Here is a 16,833-nt window from a genome sequence, read left to right on the forward strand (position 1 = left end):
TGTATTAATTAATCTGTTTATATATACATAAATTGTTTATTATCCGTAACGGGCTTTATCGATCTTAATCACTAATTAAAAACCTTGTTGGAAATAATACACCACTACACCATCACTACTTAACTAAGTAGACTGAATCGTATTTGAAAATAAATATCTTGAGGTAACATAAAACGAACAATCTCATTTTTTGTAGTTTTAGTGAAATTAAGTGGTCATTTCTAAGCCAAGCTGCAATGCCGTATTATATTTTGTGATTCTCGTGGTTTTAATTCCAGATGTACGAGTAATACATAGTACTTATTATACAAATATTTCTCTCACAATTATTTATCTTTTGTTTATTTCACTAATACACTGGAAACTGAGGCCTCGGCATGAAACAATAATTAAAGACCGATTTATCATGTAACTTTTATTTAATTAAAAGTTCTGGAACAATATCTATGTATCATGTCGGAGTTTTGAATAAAATATTTCTACAGAAATTTACTTACTCTTAATTGCTTCTAAAGTGAATTATTATTATGGAAACGTTAAATATATATTTTGGTACATTAAATACGTGTTGTTAGCGCCTATTTGCGCTGTATAAATAAAGCAAATGGTTAACTTAAATGACCATTTCACTGGTTTTTTTTTTTTTTTTTTTCAATATAGGTGTGTATATTAGGGTTCTTATATTTGTCTAGGATACGCGCGATCAGTGTGAAGTTTAGATTGCAACTATTGCAAGAAGCAAGAGGCGGATGAGCACGCAGCGCTGCCTGACGATGTGTTGTATATATATGTCATAGATCAGCCATACGCGTGCGCCCGTGAGGGACAAAACATACGCAATGACGATATAATTGGTCGAGTAGATGATTTGTAGCCCACCATAAACCATACTAAATTTACGGTGGGGAATAAAAAAAATGTGAGACTGTGACAAGGACAAACAATAACAGCGCTTTCTCTGCTACTCCTACTAAAAGATACATAAGACTATCCCGTTCAGTCATTTCCCCCCACCCCTCATGACCGATCAAGTTATACTAGATTCATGATATATGTAAAACTGGCGCTAGCATCGCGGTTTCTGGTTGGACGCCGATCCCGTCGTCTGTTGGCATCTTAGAGCTGCAGGACTGCATTTCCACACATCATTGGTTGCGGCGAAGATAGCGGTGTTGCCACAGCACCAACACATGTATATTCAGTATTCAACATGGAAATTCAGTTTTTGCGTAGGTAGTATCCGTATTTATATTTAAGACCTTAGTGTAGGTTACAACAAGAACTGTGTTATATATCAATTGTGGCATTAAACTCGCTTTAACCCTTATTTACGGCTGCACAACGCTACGCGCTAGTTTTATAAATACATCCAATAGCGCTTAATGCGATTAACACCGCCAAGGGACGCAATATAGGTGTAAAAGCTCCCACGTGCAGTTCAAACAACGCTCAAAAGACACAGGTGGTTTCATTATTCAGTCCGATTTTACCGCGAGAAACCTTGTAACACAAGATATATTTTATATATTTTTTTGAAGAAACATCTCAGAAACTTTAGATAAATACTTAACGTTTTCTTTGATGCGCTAAAGTCCACAAATGCTGTTAAAATTCTCTTTGAGTAAACAATCTCCACGAATGTATCGTTATTGCAAACAGGTTGCACAAACTTTACAAAAAAATTGAACTGTATATGTACAGCCAACATCAAAAGTAGCGAATTAGACGTCAAAATTGTAGATACTTACCATTCTGTAATATATTAACAAAAAGAGGTTTAGTTGTAGTCATAGAGTAACTTATACTAGAGCGGTACTGTCATAGTAAATTTTGTAACCCCAGTAAAGTCACTGCCATCTGTCGACACACTTTAAAACTAAAAATGAAGATTTATAAAAATACGATAGAATGTATTTAAATATAGATAAATGTTTTTTTTTTATTTCAATTAATTATTTTTATGATTTTGACCCATGTTCTTTCACTGATATGCGTTAAAATTGTTAAATAACAAACGAAACCGTCAACGCCATCTATACGACTGTAGGCCAAAACTAGTAGCGCCCTCTGAACGAGAATCAAATTTTCTTGATTTTCGAGGCACGTTTTTTCCTTAGACTGTATCCATCTATTACGGAGTTATATCTATCTTTGGTTGTAGTAGTAGTATTTTATCAATCGGAGTTTTTGAAAATTAAAACCGACGAAAGGGATTACAAGAAAGATTTGAATTTGAATAGGGAATTTAGAATTTGTATGTGCCAGAAATAATAGAAAAGTGACACTGACATTTTGTAATTTAATTATTAATTTTTTTCTTTTACAACTTGTACAACATATTATATGAGGCAACGTGATAGGAAGAGGCTGGAGGCTTTTGAGATGTGGTGCTGGCGTCGAATGGCTAAGATCAGTTGGACTGAAAAAAAAACCAACGAAGAGGTTTTACGTATAGTAGGAGAAAAGAGGACTTTGTTAAGAACTATAGATAATAGAAGAGGAAAGATGCTTGGGCACCTGATACGACACGACGAATTTATCAAAAACATCATAGAAGGGAAAGTTGAAGCAAAGAGGAAGGAGGGAAGACCAAGGAGAGCGTACATGCATCAAATAAAGGAAAAACTCAACGTCGTGTCGTATCAGGCTGTCAAAGAGAAGGCAGAGGACCGCGAAACATGGAAACTGCTCCACCGACAAGAGACTTACTCTTAAGTATATGATGATGATGACAACATATTATTATTCAATTAAAAGTAAAACTAAAACTAACTAAGAATTGTTGGTAGAAGTTGGTAGTGTGACAGTAATCACTTTATTGTACAAAAATAGGTTCACATGAAACTTACATAAATCTTGAAACTTCATTTTAAACTTAATTTTACGCGATTAATTGAGTAAAAATCGTGAGTTTAAGAGAGATGAGATTTACAGGATGGCTAAAAAATAAGTGCATTCCCGTTGCCAGAGAGGTTATGGGATTATACTGAGCAACTTTTACTATGGGACCAACCACGAAATCGCGAAAAGAAATTTACCCTCCCATAGAAAATGGACCAGACAAAATGTATGAAACAACCAAATAAGTTGCTCAGTATGATTCCAAAACCTCCCTGGCAACGGGAATGCACTTATTTTTTAGCTTATTTATGTAGAACAATTAGGGACCTATAGGTATATGTAGAACAATTAGATTGCGACAGATACTTTTGACCGCGAACTGTAGAGATACCTATATCTCTTTTTATTTGGAAAAGTAATCCAGGGTGGCAGATACTTTGGCGCATTGTTTCATCCGCTATTATTAATGCCTGTAGAAGCTAATTTTATTTAAGGGAACATGTTTGCTCAAGTCGATTGATCGTACTTCAATTAGCGACAACAATCTCTCGACAGAATTTGCTCCCAAAAGACATCATCAATCGGCTTTATCATACCTCGCCTTTATACTCTTTTTGAGAGCGTAACAAACGTTATAAAATATTTCACAATCCGCGAATAAATTTAGTAAAAATATACAATATCAAGCGCTCAAAATGATATAAATATATATATTATGTCCCTATAACGCGTGCAATATCGGTGTTCTTTTAATATATACGCCATTTGGCATTAAGTCCGCCATTTGTACATTGTTGTATTTATTTTGTGCAATAAAGTTTAAATAAATAAATAAATATGCAGTTTTATCTTTCGCATGTTGAGTAAACATATAAAAACTGATATTAAAATGATAGAACACGGCACCTTTCACGTATAAATATAATCCTCTTTGTTTCCAAAGCTTACGCTCTCTTCAAAAGAAAACTAGTTACATATTGCAAGTGGATGCATGAAATTTTAAGAGGAAATGTTATGTTCGAGGTTAGAAATTTGTTTACCCTTTATGTGCATGTGTTTCACTATGGTCTTTTTTTTACAATTAAGTAGGTACTAAAACAACAACATAAAACGTTCAAGTTAATAAACAAGACCAAGTGCGGGTAGTTCGAAAAACTCGCGCGCCTAGAAGATGTTGATGTCAACTTTAGCCAGTCTTCTCCGAGACCACGGGGACAACGCCGTCCTTGAAACGTCGGAGGTAAATTTAAAACTTATTTTACGCGATTAAGTCCCGTCGTTGTTGAATAATAATAAGTAGGTACTTCCCATAGGAAATAGTATGGAACGCTCATTTGTTTCTTGCATAGAAAATGTATGGCGTAATGTTGGCGTATAGTTATTAAAAAAACAAACTATAGGTTACCTGCCTGTTTATTCAAGAACGATAAGTTCACGTGCTATTTTAATATGTGTAATACCGTATATGCATGCACGACAAGTGCGCATCCTAATATGTACGACAGACGCGCGAATTCGTGATTTATTATTTTATTTCCTATCTTTACGAGCGGCATTGGAGGACCAATTTATATACGACTTCTAGAAGTGTTCGAACATTAAATATATATTTGTTAATATTTTATGACTCGCATCAATCCATTTACAAGCGTCATGCACAGGCTAATGATGTCAAAAAATAATCAAATTAATATCCAGCTGTGTGTTCGAATCGGGCTCCTTGCCTAACAAGCTACGCTCTACGGCGTAGCGCTACGAGTAGTACATTGGTATAAATAAAGTTTGCAATTTGGTAACTTTTTATTTTATTTTATTTACAGATAATCGACATTCGGGATATTTTAAGGGCGGATTCTATTGATCAAATGAAGGATGTCTACATCGTGCAATGCTTAATGGAAACAGACTTATACAAATTGTTAAAGACACAGGTAAATATTGTACATTGTCATCATTTTAATCTAGATACGAGGATATTTAATACGATATATTTCGGGCTTCTGATACAACGTAACATTCCATCTATCTATCTTAATCCATAGACGCACGTGTCGTTTTGCTATTTTCCTTATCCTTTTTCTTAATGGTTTTCATATTTCTAAAGGCAATAAAAGGTACACAGGCAGGTTATTTCTAGTTTCAATTATAATGTTCACATATTTTATGAAACATATATATGTATCTTCGTTAACACACTTAAGAAGTACTGTTGTTAATTAAGTATAATTAGAGATATTTGATTTTGACGCGTAGTCTGATCCGCTACTTTTCATGCTGATTGTATAAAGTTTGGGAAAATTATTCTTTATTTAACAGTTATTTATATATATATATATATATATATATATATTGTATTGTATATTTATCTGTGTGTTAGGTTTCGTTTTAATACTTATATGTATAAGTAGTAATTGTAGTATGTGTGTTTGTGTTTAATAGTCTCCATATTTAGCTCTTTGCACTACCTGTTGACTTTTGTATGAGTTCTACATTTCCTGCTACCCAAAGGTTGTCTGGAAGAGATCGCTTTTTAGCGATAAGACCGCCTGTTGTTACCTGGTTCTATTTTTTCTTTAAATATTTCTTTGTAGTTTTACATGTATGTAAAATGTATAATTTTGGTGCAATAAAGAATATTTACTTACTTACTTATTTATTGTTGCAGAAATTAAGTAACGATCACATCTGTTATTTCCTATACCAAATCTTACGAGGGCTGAAGTACATTCATTCGGCGAACGTGCTACACAGGGACCTCAAGCCCTCCAACCTGCTACTTAACACCACCTGCGATCTGAAGGTAACTTGATCATTAGAAATTACCTATACAGTCACATTTAGACGGACTCATCAACGTCACAGCAGTCAGTATCACTATTTATGTCACTATTAACATAGTAAAAGCTGTTGGTTCTCCGTGTATTATAAATAAATAAATAAAATTTAGCGTGGCTGAAGGTTTGGTGCAACTAATAAGAGTATTTTAAAATTAGTTCACAGTAAGTGCTTTCAATAGCAATGGCAAAAATGCCTGGACAACGCGAGGAAGATGATGATGAAGTGCTTTCAATAGGCTGCGGATGTAGGTATTATGAAAGCGGTTAATGACATAATATTGACATGATATGTCACATTTGAATAGTGCTTTATAAAAGAGACACACCTGACAGAATTACGCCGAGCGCAAGCACTAGGTAACTGTTTAAGTGTTTATTACAAGCTTTTTATTAATTTGCAATGTACCTATCTATGTATGTACGGGTCAAATCTTGCAAGTTAAATTTGACCCACTTTCCGACTTCCAATGAAGCTGAAAATTTGCATACATATGTAAGTCGGGTGACAATGCAATATTATGGTACCATCGAGCTGATCTGATGATGGAGACAGAAGGTGGCCTGTGGCATAGGAACTCTGTGATAAAACAACGAAACCTAATTGTGTTTGGGGTTTTTAGAATTGTCTCGATGAGTATGTTAGCTGTGGAAAGAAAAGTACAGTCAGCGATAAAAGCTTGTACCATAAATGAAATTTTTGCCAAAAACATACACTATTCAGCCCAATTACTCTTATGCGTTCAGTGTCAAAGTAGATTCTTGAAAATAACTGACGTTTTGAGTTATCCCAAAGAACTTAACCATCTAGAATATCCTACAATTAAGAGCAATAAAAACGGATTACTTAGTTTAAAATTGTATACTTGAGTGTACTTTTAGTCATAAACAAAAACTGAAGTATGAATTGAATAAGGAGAAATTATCTCTATAGTAACAGAAGCGAAGACATAAGTCCCTATAGCTAACTAGCACTAGGTCACTATAGCTAATCTAATCTAGACTCCATCTGAAATGGAACGAGCATAGCTCACTGAACTTTAAACTTATTACGAGATCAAACTGCGCTAAGACGGCTGACTAGGGTTCCTGCTCCTATCAGGGATCGTACAAGGGGTATAATTATAAGGGTGCAACTGAGACAAGTATTCCGTAGTTATGTGACACTCGGAAATGTTAGTACGAGTAAATGGAATTTAGAATATCCTCGTTTTAAGTCCCCGGCAAGCTCGGTTCTCCATATAAACGTAGTTACATTCTCATTTTGAAAAGACTAGCTAGATTGCTCTGAAACTTTGTACTTACAATAGAATAAGGTATATCTATGCCTGTAATTAGTTTATGTAGCTTCCGATACCATAGTAAAAAAAATTGCGAATTTAAGTTTTTCGTACCAAAATTGTTTTTGCAATATTTCGTTTTTTTATATACTAATAGAGCTATATAAACTAATTACAGGCGTAGATATACCTCATGTCTATGCCTGTTTTATTACAATCCAACACGTAGTTTTAAAATGAGAACGAAACTCCGTTTGTATGGGAAGGTGAAATTGGGCCGGGCTTGCCGGGGACTCTTAAGATGCTTAACCCAAAAAGCGGAACGTGTTCGTGCATTTTTATCATGACACTATTTAATTTCATGACTACAATACTATATAAGAGCAAGCAATAGTTATTTACGATACAAGTGCGGAAAAGAGGAAATTCGAAACGAGTGGCGATAAATTAAAACACGACCGCAGGGAGTGTTTTAAATCGACACGAGTTGCGAATTACCTATTCGCACGTGTATCGTACAACGTTTAACAGTACATATGGCCCTTTAAACTTTCGACATATGCACGAAAAGTGCTATTTGACGCACTAGTGCGAGAAAGTAGCACCATATGTACTGTAAAACGTTTTTACTCGCATTTGTGATAAAAAAACACAGGCGAAATTAAGACTACATTTTTTTCACTAACGTGGGATAGTTACACGAAGTGCGGGCAAACGGGTTCGTCTTCTAATCCGTGCGTTACTATCTTGCTCATAATGTCCTTATAGGACAACAATGTAATACTTTGTTTAAGGAATTTTATCGGGAACGTGATTGTTCATAGCACATATCTATCCGTACGTGATTAGAAGGTATCAAGTTTCTAAGCACAACCACACAAATTAAGGCAACAAAGTTTACTGATGTTAAAAGTTTCTTACTAGAAAAGGTGAACGTCCTCCGAGTAAGCTTCAGCTTACTCGGATGTCACTTAATAAAGTGAAATGCTTTGTCAAACAGCGTCTAATTTCAGAGAATAAATTGGGATTTTGTGAGCGCTTCTTTCAACTTAACGCGATTATTTCGTGGCGTGACTAATTAGGACTGTCGTTTTGCAAATCCTTAAGTAATTATAAACTGGATTTATTTACACAATAATATCAAGTATCTATATTAGTTTCTCGATTCAAACACGTTCACTTTAACTAATTAAAAATCAGCCGTCGTTAAAATTAAAAATATCACGAATTACTCCCGCATAACTATGATTGTTTCCTTGGGCAGATATGCGACTTCGGGCTGGCGCGAGTGGCAGACCCTGACCACGATCACACCGGCTTCCTAACGGAGTACGTCGCCACGCGCTGGTATCGCGCCCCGGAGATTATGCTCAACTCCAAGGTAAGTTTCTTCTGTATATTTTACCTTTCGGTACGGAATTGTCGCACTTTATATTCAATCTGAACGAGTTAACTCGATTGCAGGACCGAAGTGATATTTGGTTGTTACTCGTATCATACCTCATTTTATTCGGTTATTCTCGGAATACAAAGTCAAAAGTAGTTCCGTATAGTTTGAACTTTGAATTTGTGGAAATGTGTTATGTCATAAGTGTCATAAAAATTTATTGTACGGCCCACAAACGTAATATTGTAGGCACTCGTACTAGTATCCCGTAGTAAATTGTAGAATCTTTACGAAACGTCACATAACCCCAAAAAGTTGATTTAATTTAGTTTTTCGTGTAGTAGCACTAAAGCAAAGCTTAATAGAATAGAATAGAAATAATTTATTCGTTAGCACACACAAATGGAAACAATACAATTCAATGCGCCCATTGAAATTACATATAAGGCATAAAAAGTGATACCGGAAAGACAATAAATTTCGAGGTCGGATCCGGCGTTGACGTTATGCTCTGGTTAGAAACGGTGTTTTTTACGGCCCTTAAAGAACCCCCTATTGGACAAGAGGAGGGCCAGGCATTCCACGTTTTAATTAAATTAAGATTTGCAAATATCTTCATCAGATTTCGCTCCTATATTTAACCCTATTTAGTCTAAGTCTAATATCAAAAGACGTCCAGAATTACTGTTTATTCGACAAGCTACGTTCTATGATTATTTTATAAGTAACTACATTCTCGCTTAATATTCACTTATGGTTAAATCTGGAGTTAGTGTCGACTCTACCTAAGTCCTATAATATGCTTGACCCTGGATACATTAGATCTTAGTTTCCAACTATGCTTCTAACAGGGATGGCTAGCTAACTAGTCTATAATTAATATTACAACGAATGATAAATTGAGTTAGCTAGTCAGGCGACAGCTCTAGAAACTGGTGCCGTCATTTGTGTGGCTTCAGCGCTCGAGATTAAGACACGTTGAAACACTTCTGTAATATGAATATTACTTAATTCTAAGATTTACATTACCAGTCGACATGTACACACAGTTAATTGACAATTCGAAAATAATATTGCAAATAGACATAAGATCTACACATGGTTAATTAAGAGTTTGTTAGTACAGTGACGTTAAAATCGATTTGTAAAGTACATAGTAGGTTTTGTTCACTTTGTACAAACCTAACCCGCTTGTCATCAAACAACTAAATTCAAACTTAGTCTAACACTTCGTACACTTAGTATTTTGCGACATGTAACATATACAAGAATATACAATTACTGTTATACTGTACTGTACTGTACTAAATCGTCCATTAGCTACGGAGTTGGACCGTATATTTCCGGAGAACCTTACCCGGGCCGGCGACATCCGGAGGGACTTTACCCCGCCAACACATACATAAGATATTACACATTATCTTTACACAATGATTCCGTTCCCTAGGGAGTACCGACAAACATTGAGACCATGTTATTTATGTTTTCTTCTAGGTGTTTATCTGGACCTTTTAATGGATATCAATGTTGTTGTTTCTATGGTACATAAGTAACATAAGTACATAACATAAGTAAAGTATAAGTGTACATCTGGAGCATTGCACTGTACGGAAGCGAAACGTGGACAATGAGGCAACGTGATAGGAAGAGGCTGGAGGCTTTTGAGATGTGGTGCTGGCGTCGAATGGCAAAGATCAGTTGGACTGAAAAAAAACCCAACGAAGAGGTTTTACGTATAGTAGGAGAAAAGAGGACTTTGTTAAGAACTATAGATAATAGAAGAGGAAAGATGCTTGGGCACCTGATACGACATGACGAAATTATCAAAAACATCATAGAAGGGAAAGTTGAAGCAAAGAGGAAGGAGGGAAGACCAAGGAGAGCGTACATGCATCAAATAAAGGAAAAACTCAACGTCGTGTCGTATCAGGCTGTCAAAGAGAAGGCAGAGGACCGCGAAACATGGAAATTGCTCCACCGACAAGAGACTTACTCTTAAGTATATGATGATGATGTTTCTATGGTACCCTAGAAGTATAGAGGACCTTCATGAGCTCATGCTACATCTCACGATATCCAGCAGTACTCTTAATGTCATTCCAGTACATCTGAACGGCATTCAGCTCCTTCTCAACACAACATCGCCATGAATGCACGAGACGAACCGGACTACTTTCATCGGCTTCCAGTTGATATCAGTGGAAGTGAATTTATATTCACTTGGCGGATAGTGTGCCCGATCCATTTCCACTTTCGCTCCGCGACTTTTTGCCCAATTGGTGTCCTTGCACATCGAGCCCACAATTTATTGCGAATCATATTTGACCAGAAGATGCGGAGCATTGATTATAGGGACTTGTTTACAAATCGATGACAATATAATATTTATTGATGGTAATATTATTATGGTAAGAATACAGAATATAACATTGATCCCAAAAGAATATACAATCTGAAACTTAATGAAGTTTACATGTTTTCTGTACACAATCCTAGCTCTTCGTTTAAGTTTTAGAACCAGTCTAGTTCACAAACGCTATTACTGCAAAATGGTCGCATTTATCACGTGAAAAAGACAAACTAAAGCATCCACTCTTTGCTGTCAGTTATCCACATAAGTCTTATTGATTGATGTTCAAACGTTTTTCTATTGAACTTTATGGTTGAAAAACAAACACCTATTTTGTAAATTACTTATGGTTGGAGAGCCGGCAGTAAAGTTTCGAACCAACGTGATACCGCGATGAGATGCACAATGGTTTCCCATAAAACTGATGCTAAGTCCGAATTTGATAGTCTGCCACGGCGGAACTAGCCGAAAGTACAAAAAAAATAGCCACTTCCGGTGCGAAAAAGGGGGGGTCATTTAACCCATCTGATACTGCAATAAAAGCTATGGCATCAGTTAGAAATTTACTGGTAGATACAGAAAAGCGAAATCTGCCAGTATGATTCCTGCCGGAAGTGCTTGGCATACGCTCTCAAAGGTGACCATCAGGACCCCTAAATTAACCCATCTGATACCAGCATGAAACCAATTCCAGTCGGTAGATATGAACCTTCTCTTCAAGAATATATAAGTCTGCCAGGGCGCTTTCAGCCGAAACACCTTGACATACGAGATTATGTGGCGCAACATCCGTGGTACCCGTATAACCCGTATTTTGGAATTGTGCATATTACGGACATTTCAAATACTGCAGGCTTATTAATTTATTACTCTATGCTTATATTTGTATATTATTACGTTATTAATAACATAATAAATTAAGTTAAAATAAATTAAATAATGTGATTAATATGATTAATAGTCATTGAATTAGCTATATGAATCGTTTGTCTTTGTCTGTCATTTTGACTTATGTATTTGTAAGAAAAGGATAAAACATAATTTAACTAATTCAGGCTCGTAAAGTTTTACGAATAAGGGGGTATTAGTATTCATAGCTAAATCAGGCTTGTAATGCGACATAAAATGATTTTTGGTGGTTTCTTTTACGCTTGAGGCGTTTTTTCACCTATTTGGTGTATCTAATCACTATCTTATGTAGGGGAGAGAGGGGCAAGACGAGTAAGACGGGGTAGCGGCTTTATATGGCGACACGACTGACCAACCATCAGAATCCCGTTAACGCATGACGATGCGTCGCCATCATAGCAATCAGTTTGCACAGTGACCGGCTAGACAAATGGTGTCGTTAATTATTTATTTGCAAAAAAACTGTTTTTGCCATATTCCTTGTTATTTGTAGGGTTCCGTACCCAAAGGGTAAAAACGGGACCCTATAACTAAGACTCCGCTTTCTGTCTGTCTGTCTGTCTGTCCGTCTGTCACCAGGCTGTATCTCATCAACCGTGATAGCTAGACAGATGAAATTTTCACAGATGATGTATTTCTGTTGCCGTTATAAAAAACTAAAACTAATTGTTTATAACACCTGTATTCATTACCTGTAATGCACAATTGATGAATAAATGATTCTAAAAACATAATAAAATAAATATTTAAGTGGGGTTCCCATACAACAAACGTGACTTTTTTGCGAAATGGTATTATGGTACGGAACCTTACGTGCGCGAGTCCGACTCGCACTTGGCCGGTTTTTGTGTTTTATTTGGTTTGCGTTTGTTTCCTTATTATCACCAGCACATATATACTGTTAATTTATTCCTATGGCCCAGCAATCACGCCAACAGCTAAGGACTTGTTTGGTTTCAAGTACGGTTTATTTTATAAAAATAAAAATAACAAAAACTTAAAAAAAATTGCATTTTCAGTTTTATTGGACTTGAAACATTAAGTATCCCGTCATGCCCACCTCTCCCCTACATTTCTTGACGTTGACGCAAAACTGACGTAGTTTAACATTCAGGGTGTTGTTTTATAACACTACAAATTGAGATAACTAAGGTCTGTTTTTTTATTCCGTAGACTAAAATGACGTTTCATATGTAAGACATGACATTTCTTAGTACCACATGAAATGTCATTTTAGTCTACGGATTACGGAATAAAAAACAGAATACAATTTATTGGAGTCTTAGTAATAGGGTCCCGTTTTTACCCTTTGGGTACGGAACCCTAAAAATGATTTAAAATATTCATATTTGGATTATTGGTAAAATTCGTCCTTGACGTTGAAAATCCTGTCTTTTTACACCCGTTTACAATAAGTATGTAATAATAATAATTTTGTTCATTTTGGTAAATAAAGGATATTGTAATTTGAAATTATTGTATTATTTATATATAAGGTGCTAACAAATTAGCTACAGAAATTTTACGAGGTGGTTGGTACTTTACACTAGAACAATTAACTTTGAATAGAAATTAAGAAAGTTTCTCATAATTTTTATTTTATTTACCGAACAAAATAAATAAACTATAATTATATCTAAAAAATAATCATCATGTATTTAACTGCTTGTTTGTTTTAAATGTCATTGTCAACGTATCATTTGATTTATCAGCGTGAAGTGGCCAGTTAAGTTTTATATTTAAAAGAGGTTTTAGAATCTGTTCAATGAGGTCTCATTTAATTATCTCATTAACAGAGTTTTTTTTACAAAGCAAATTTGTTATCCAATTTTCTCAAAATAACATCATAAAACTTATAATGTTTCATACTTACATATACTTCAGGAGCCGAGTACTATCAACTGTAAAGATATCGGTAGCTAATTTGTTAGCACCTTTATAAGGCAAACAAAGAAGTACAAAGCCGTAAGCAGGTATTAAATTAATGCCCAAATTATATTGTGTATATTAATAAATTTGAAATATATGTTATTAATGGCATAAAAATATACAAATATAAGCATTAGGTAATAAATCATAAGCCTGCAATAATTAAAATGTCTGTAATCTGTACAATTCCAAAATACGGGTTCCACGGATGTTGCTCACATAATCTCGTATGTCAAGGTGTTTCGGCTGAAAGCGCCCTGGCAGACTTATATATTCCTGAAGAGAAGGTTCATATCTACCGACTGGAATTGGTTTCGTGCTGGTATCAGATGGGTTAATTTAGGGGTCCCGATGGTCACCTTTGAGAGCGTATGCCAAGCACTTCCGGCAGGAATCATACTGGCAGATTTCGCTTTTCTGTATCTACCAGTAAATTTCTAACTGATGCCATAGCTTTTATTGCAGTATCAGATGGGTTAAATGACCCCCCCTTTTTCGCACCGGAAGTGGCTATTTTTTTTGTACTTTCGGCTAGTTCCGCCGTGGCAGACTATCAAATTCGGACTTAGCATCAGTTTTATGGGAAACCATTGTGCATCTCATCGCGGTATCACGTTGGTTCGAAACTTTACTGCCGGCTCTTCTACCATTAGTATAAACAATAATTATGATTTTTTGAAAGCAGCAGCGGTTAAAATATATTTAGATGTTTTTACACGCTTTTATTTAGCTTATAGTGTTTACATTGTTAAGGTTAAACCTTGCAATGAAATCAAGGTTTCATTTGAATTACTTACCGGTTGAGTTGAAATTTTGCATACCTTTCGTAACCTCGGTGACAATGCAATGGTATTAGTACAAGGTGGTCCAATGATAGAAATCAAAAGTCTGTAATAAATAAAACAACAATACCTTAATCTAGGCTTGTCTCAAGGTTGACTAGTAGATATCTTGCATCTGTTTAAAGGAAAATTCGTTAGCAATAAAAGCTTGTATCGTATGTGTCGTTTCGTTTTAGATGAAATTCGTCCGAAATACCGTTTTTTACTCGGATCAAGACGATTCCGTTAGTTGAAATGCTTGGCATCTCCCCTTGACTGTCTCGTGAAATCGAATTCGACACTTGTAGCCGTTTGATGTGGCATTGATTTGATCACGCCGATTTGTCAGTGCGTACGTCACCGCTACCTACGCTATTGCAAGCAAGATTTACCCCGCCAGAAATATACATGTCAAAATTGGAAAAGTTCTTATGCGCCACATAAAAGTAGTGGCTTCTCAAAATACTTTTGATGCTGACTTTCAAAGATCTAACTCATCTGGGAATATATTTTAGATATTTATGAGAGTAAAATAATTTTTAACAAGCAGAAACGTCTGCGATCGATGCTATTAAGCTTAGAATAAATTTAAAAGTGGATCCAGAGGCCGTGAGTTCAAGTCTCTCCCAAGGCAGTAATTTTTCCACTTTTAAATTTATTCTAAGCTTAATAGCATCGATCGCAGACGTTTCTGCTTGTTAAAAATTATTTTAGAATGGGTAGCACATCGTAACTGGTGAATTTCCAATGTGACTTGGAACTCCGGTGGCCGTTTAAGAAGTGTAACGCTCTTACGGTAGATGTCGCTAGGGTCCCCTAGACCCATATAGTGGGAAGATTTGCTGACTATGGATGAGGTCTTGGTGGCTCAGTTGGCAGAGCGCTGGAGTATCTATCCAGAGGCCGTAAGTTCAAGTCTCACCCAAGGCAGTAATTTTTCCACTTTTAAATTTATGAGAGTTTTAGAGAACTAGCATATATCTATCTATTATTAACCTAGAACCTAATGGCTTTTAAGCATCTACCTAATGGCCAAAAAAATTAAATAAGAAAATAGAAAATATTAAAGGCTAAGGTTAAAATAGAATAATGCTCCATAAATAAGGCTATGCTAGGAAAACAGTTTTTCGACGGAAAATAGGACATAAATTTGTTCATGTAAATATATGGTACCTACTGCAGTGCCTTCTGGCCTTTTTTTTATCGATGGCACTGCAGTTTCGCTCGTTTGTTTATTCTAAAGTATGGACTTGAAAAAATCTGGTCATGCATGATATGGTAAATCTTTGAAATGAATATGGATTTTCAAGCAGCACTTTTTTTTTTAATGATTTGTGGATATCAAACTACCTAATAAAAATACAATCCATACTAACATTATAAATGCGAAAGTGTGTCTGTCTGTCTGTCTATCTGTATGTCTGTCTGTTATCTCTTTATGCTTAAACCGCTGAACAGATTTAGTTTAAATTTGGTATAGAGATAGTTTGATTCCCGGGGAATGACATAGGATAGTTTTTATTCCAAAAATCATCTCTTAAGAGGGTGAAATCATGGTGGAATTGATATAATTAATGACTTGCCTTGTGTAATTTGTATTATGCTCAAATTGAATGATTGCTATAAGACTTTCTCCAGGCGCTAAACTTACTCTAGCTGCTGTTACTGATTCCACGCAGACGAAGTCGCGGGCAAAAGCTAGTCATAATATAACGTTAAGTTGTTTGTGAGTTTCAGCATTATATATTCCACCATACCTATGTTTTTTTTTTTCAATATGTTTTTTTATCCACAAATCTTTAAAAAAAAAGTGCTGCTTGAAAATAATCATTAATTTAAAAGATTTACCATATCATTGCATGACCAGATTTTTTCGTGTCCTTACTTTAATTGAGCTGAACATTCTGCGTATTTCTAACCCGAAAGCATATTTGTATAGCGATCGACGCTGCGGGCGTCAACATTGAGCGAATTCTCTGTGAGCATTTTTCCATAGCCGAGGCAGAAATCAATCCCCTTTTATACCGAACACTTATGACTGGCGTTCATAATGCTAAAACATTTTCCTTTCCCGCAGGGCTACACTAAGTCCATAGACATTTGGTCAGTGGGTTGCATCCTGGCGGAGATGCTGTCCAACCGGCCCATCTTTCCGGGCAAGCACTACCTCGACCAGCTGAACCACATCCTGGGCGTGCTGGGCTCCCCCAGCCAGGAGGATCTTGAGTGCATCATCAACGAGAAGGTGAGAGGAAAAGGTGGTGAAAAAGACGTGCATATTTTTGAGGCACTTCGCTGCTTCATTAAAAAACACGTAAACACGCAACGGATGACAAAATCCAATAATCTTTACGTATTTTATATTCGTAATTAGTTTGTCTATCTCATATCTATAATTTATTTCAATAACTTTTCATTTATGTTATGAGTATGTACAATTAACAGTGTAACAGAAATTATGGCTACTCTAGGTATAATAAAA

The 16,833-nt window shown here is 35.7% G+C and overlaps 1 protein-coding gene across 1 annotated transcript in view; it reads left to right on the forward strand.

Moving 5' to 3' along the window:
* The window catches only part of LOC134742007 (mitogen-activated protein kinase ERK-A), a 75,709-nt gene that overhangs the window by 47,595 nt on the left and 11,281 nt on the right, over nucleotides 1-16,833 (forward strand). The window contains exons 3-6 of the mRNA XM_063674925.1: nucleotides 4,662-4,772; nucleotides 5,507-5,641; nucleotides 8,220-8,336; nucleotides 16,429-16,596. Coding sequence (XP_063530995.1) covers nucleotides 4,662-4,772; nucleotides 5,507-5,641; nucleotides 8,220-8,336; nucleotides 16,429-16,596 — 531 coding nt within the window. The remainder of the gene's footprint in view (nucleotides 1-4,661; nucleotides 4,773-5,506; nucleotides 5,642-8,219; nucleotides 8,337-16,428; nucleotides 16,597-16,833) is intronic.

The sequence above is a fragment of the Cydia strobilella genome, chromosome 6, assembly GCF_947568885.1.
Source record: "Cydia strobilella chromosome 6, ilCydStro3.1, whole genome shotgun sequence".
Classification (NCBI taxonomy): Eukaryota; Metazoa; Arthropoda; class Insecta; order Lepidoptera; family Tortricidae; genus Cydia; species Cydia strobilella.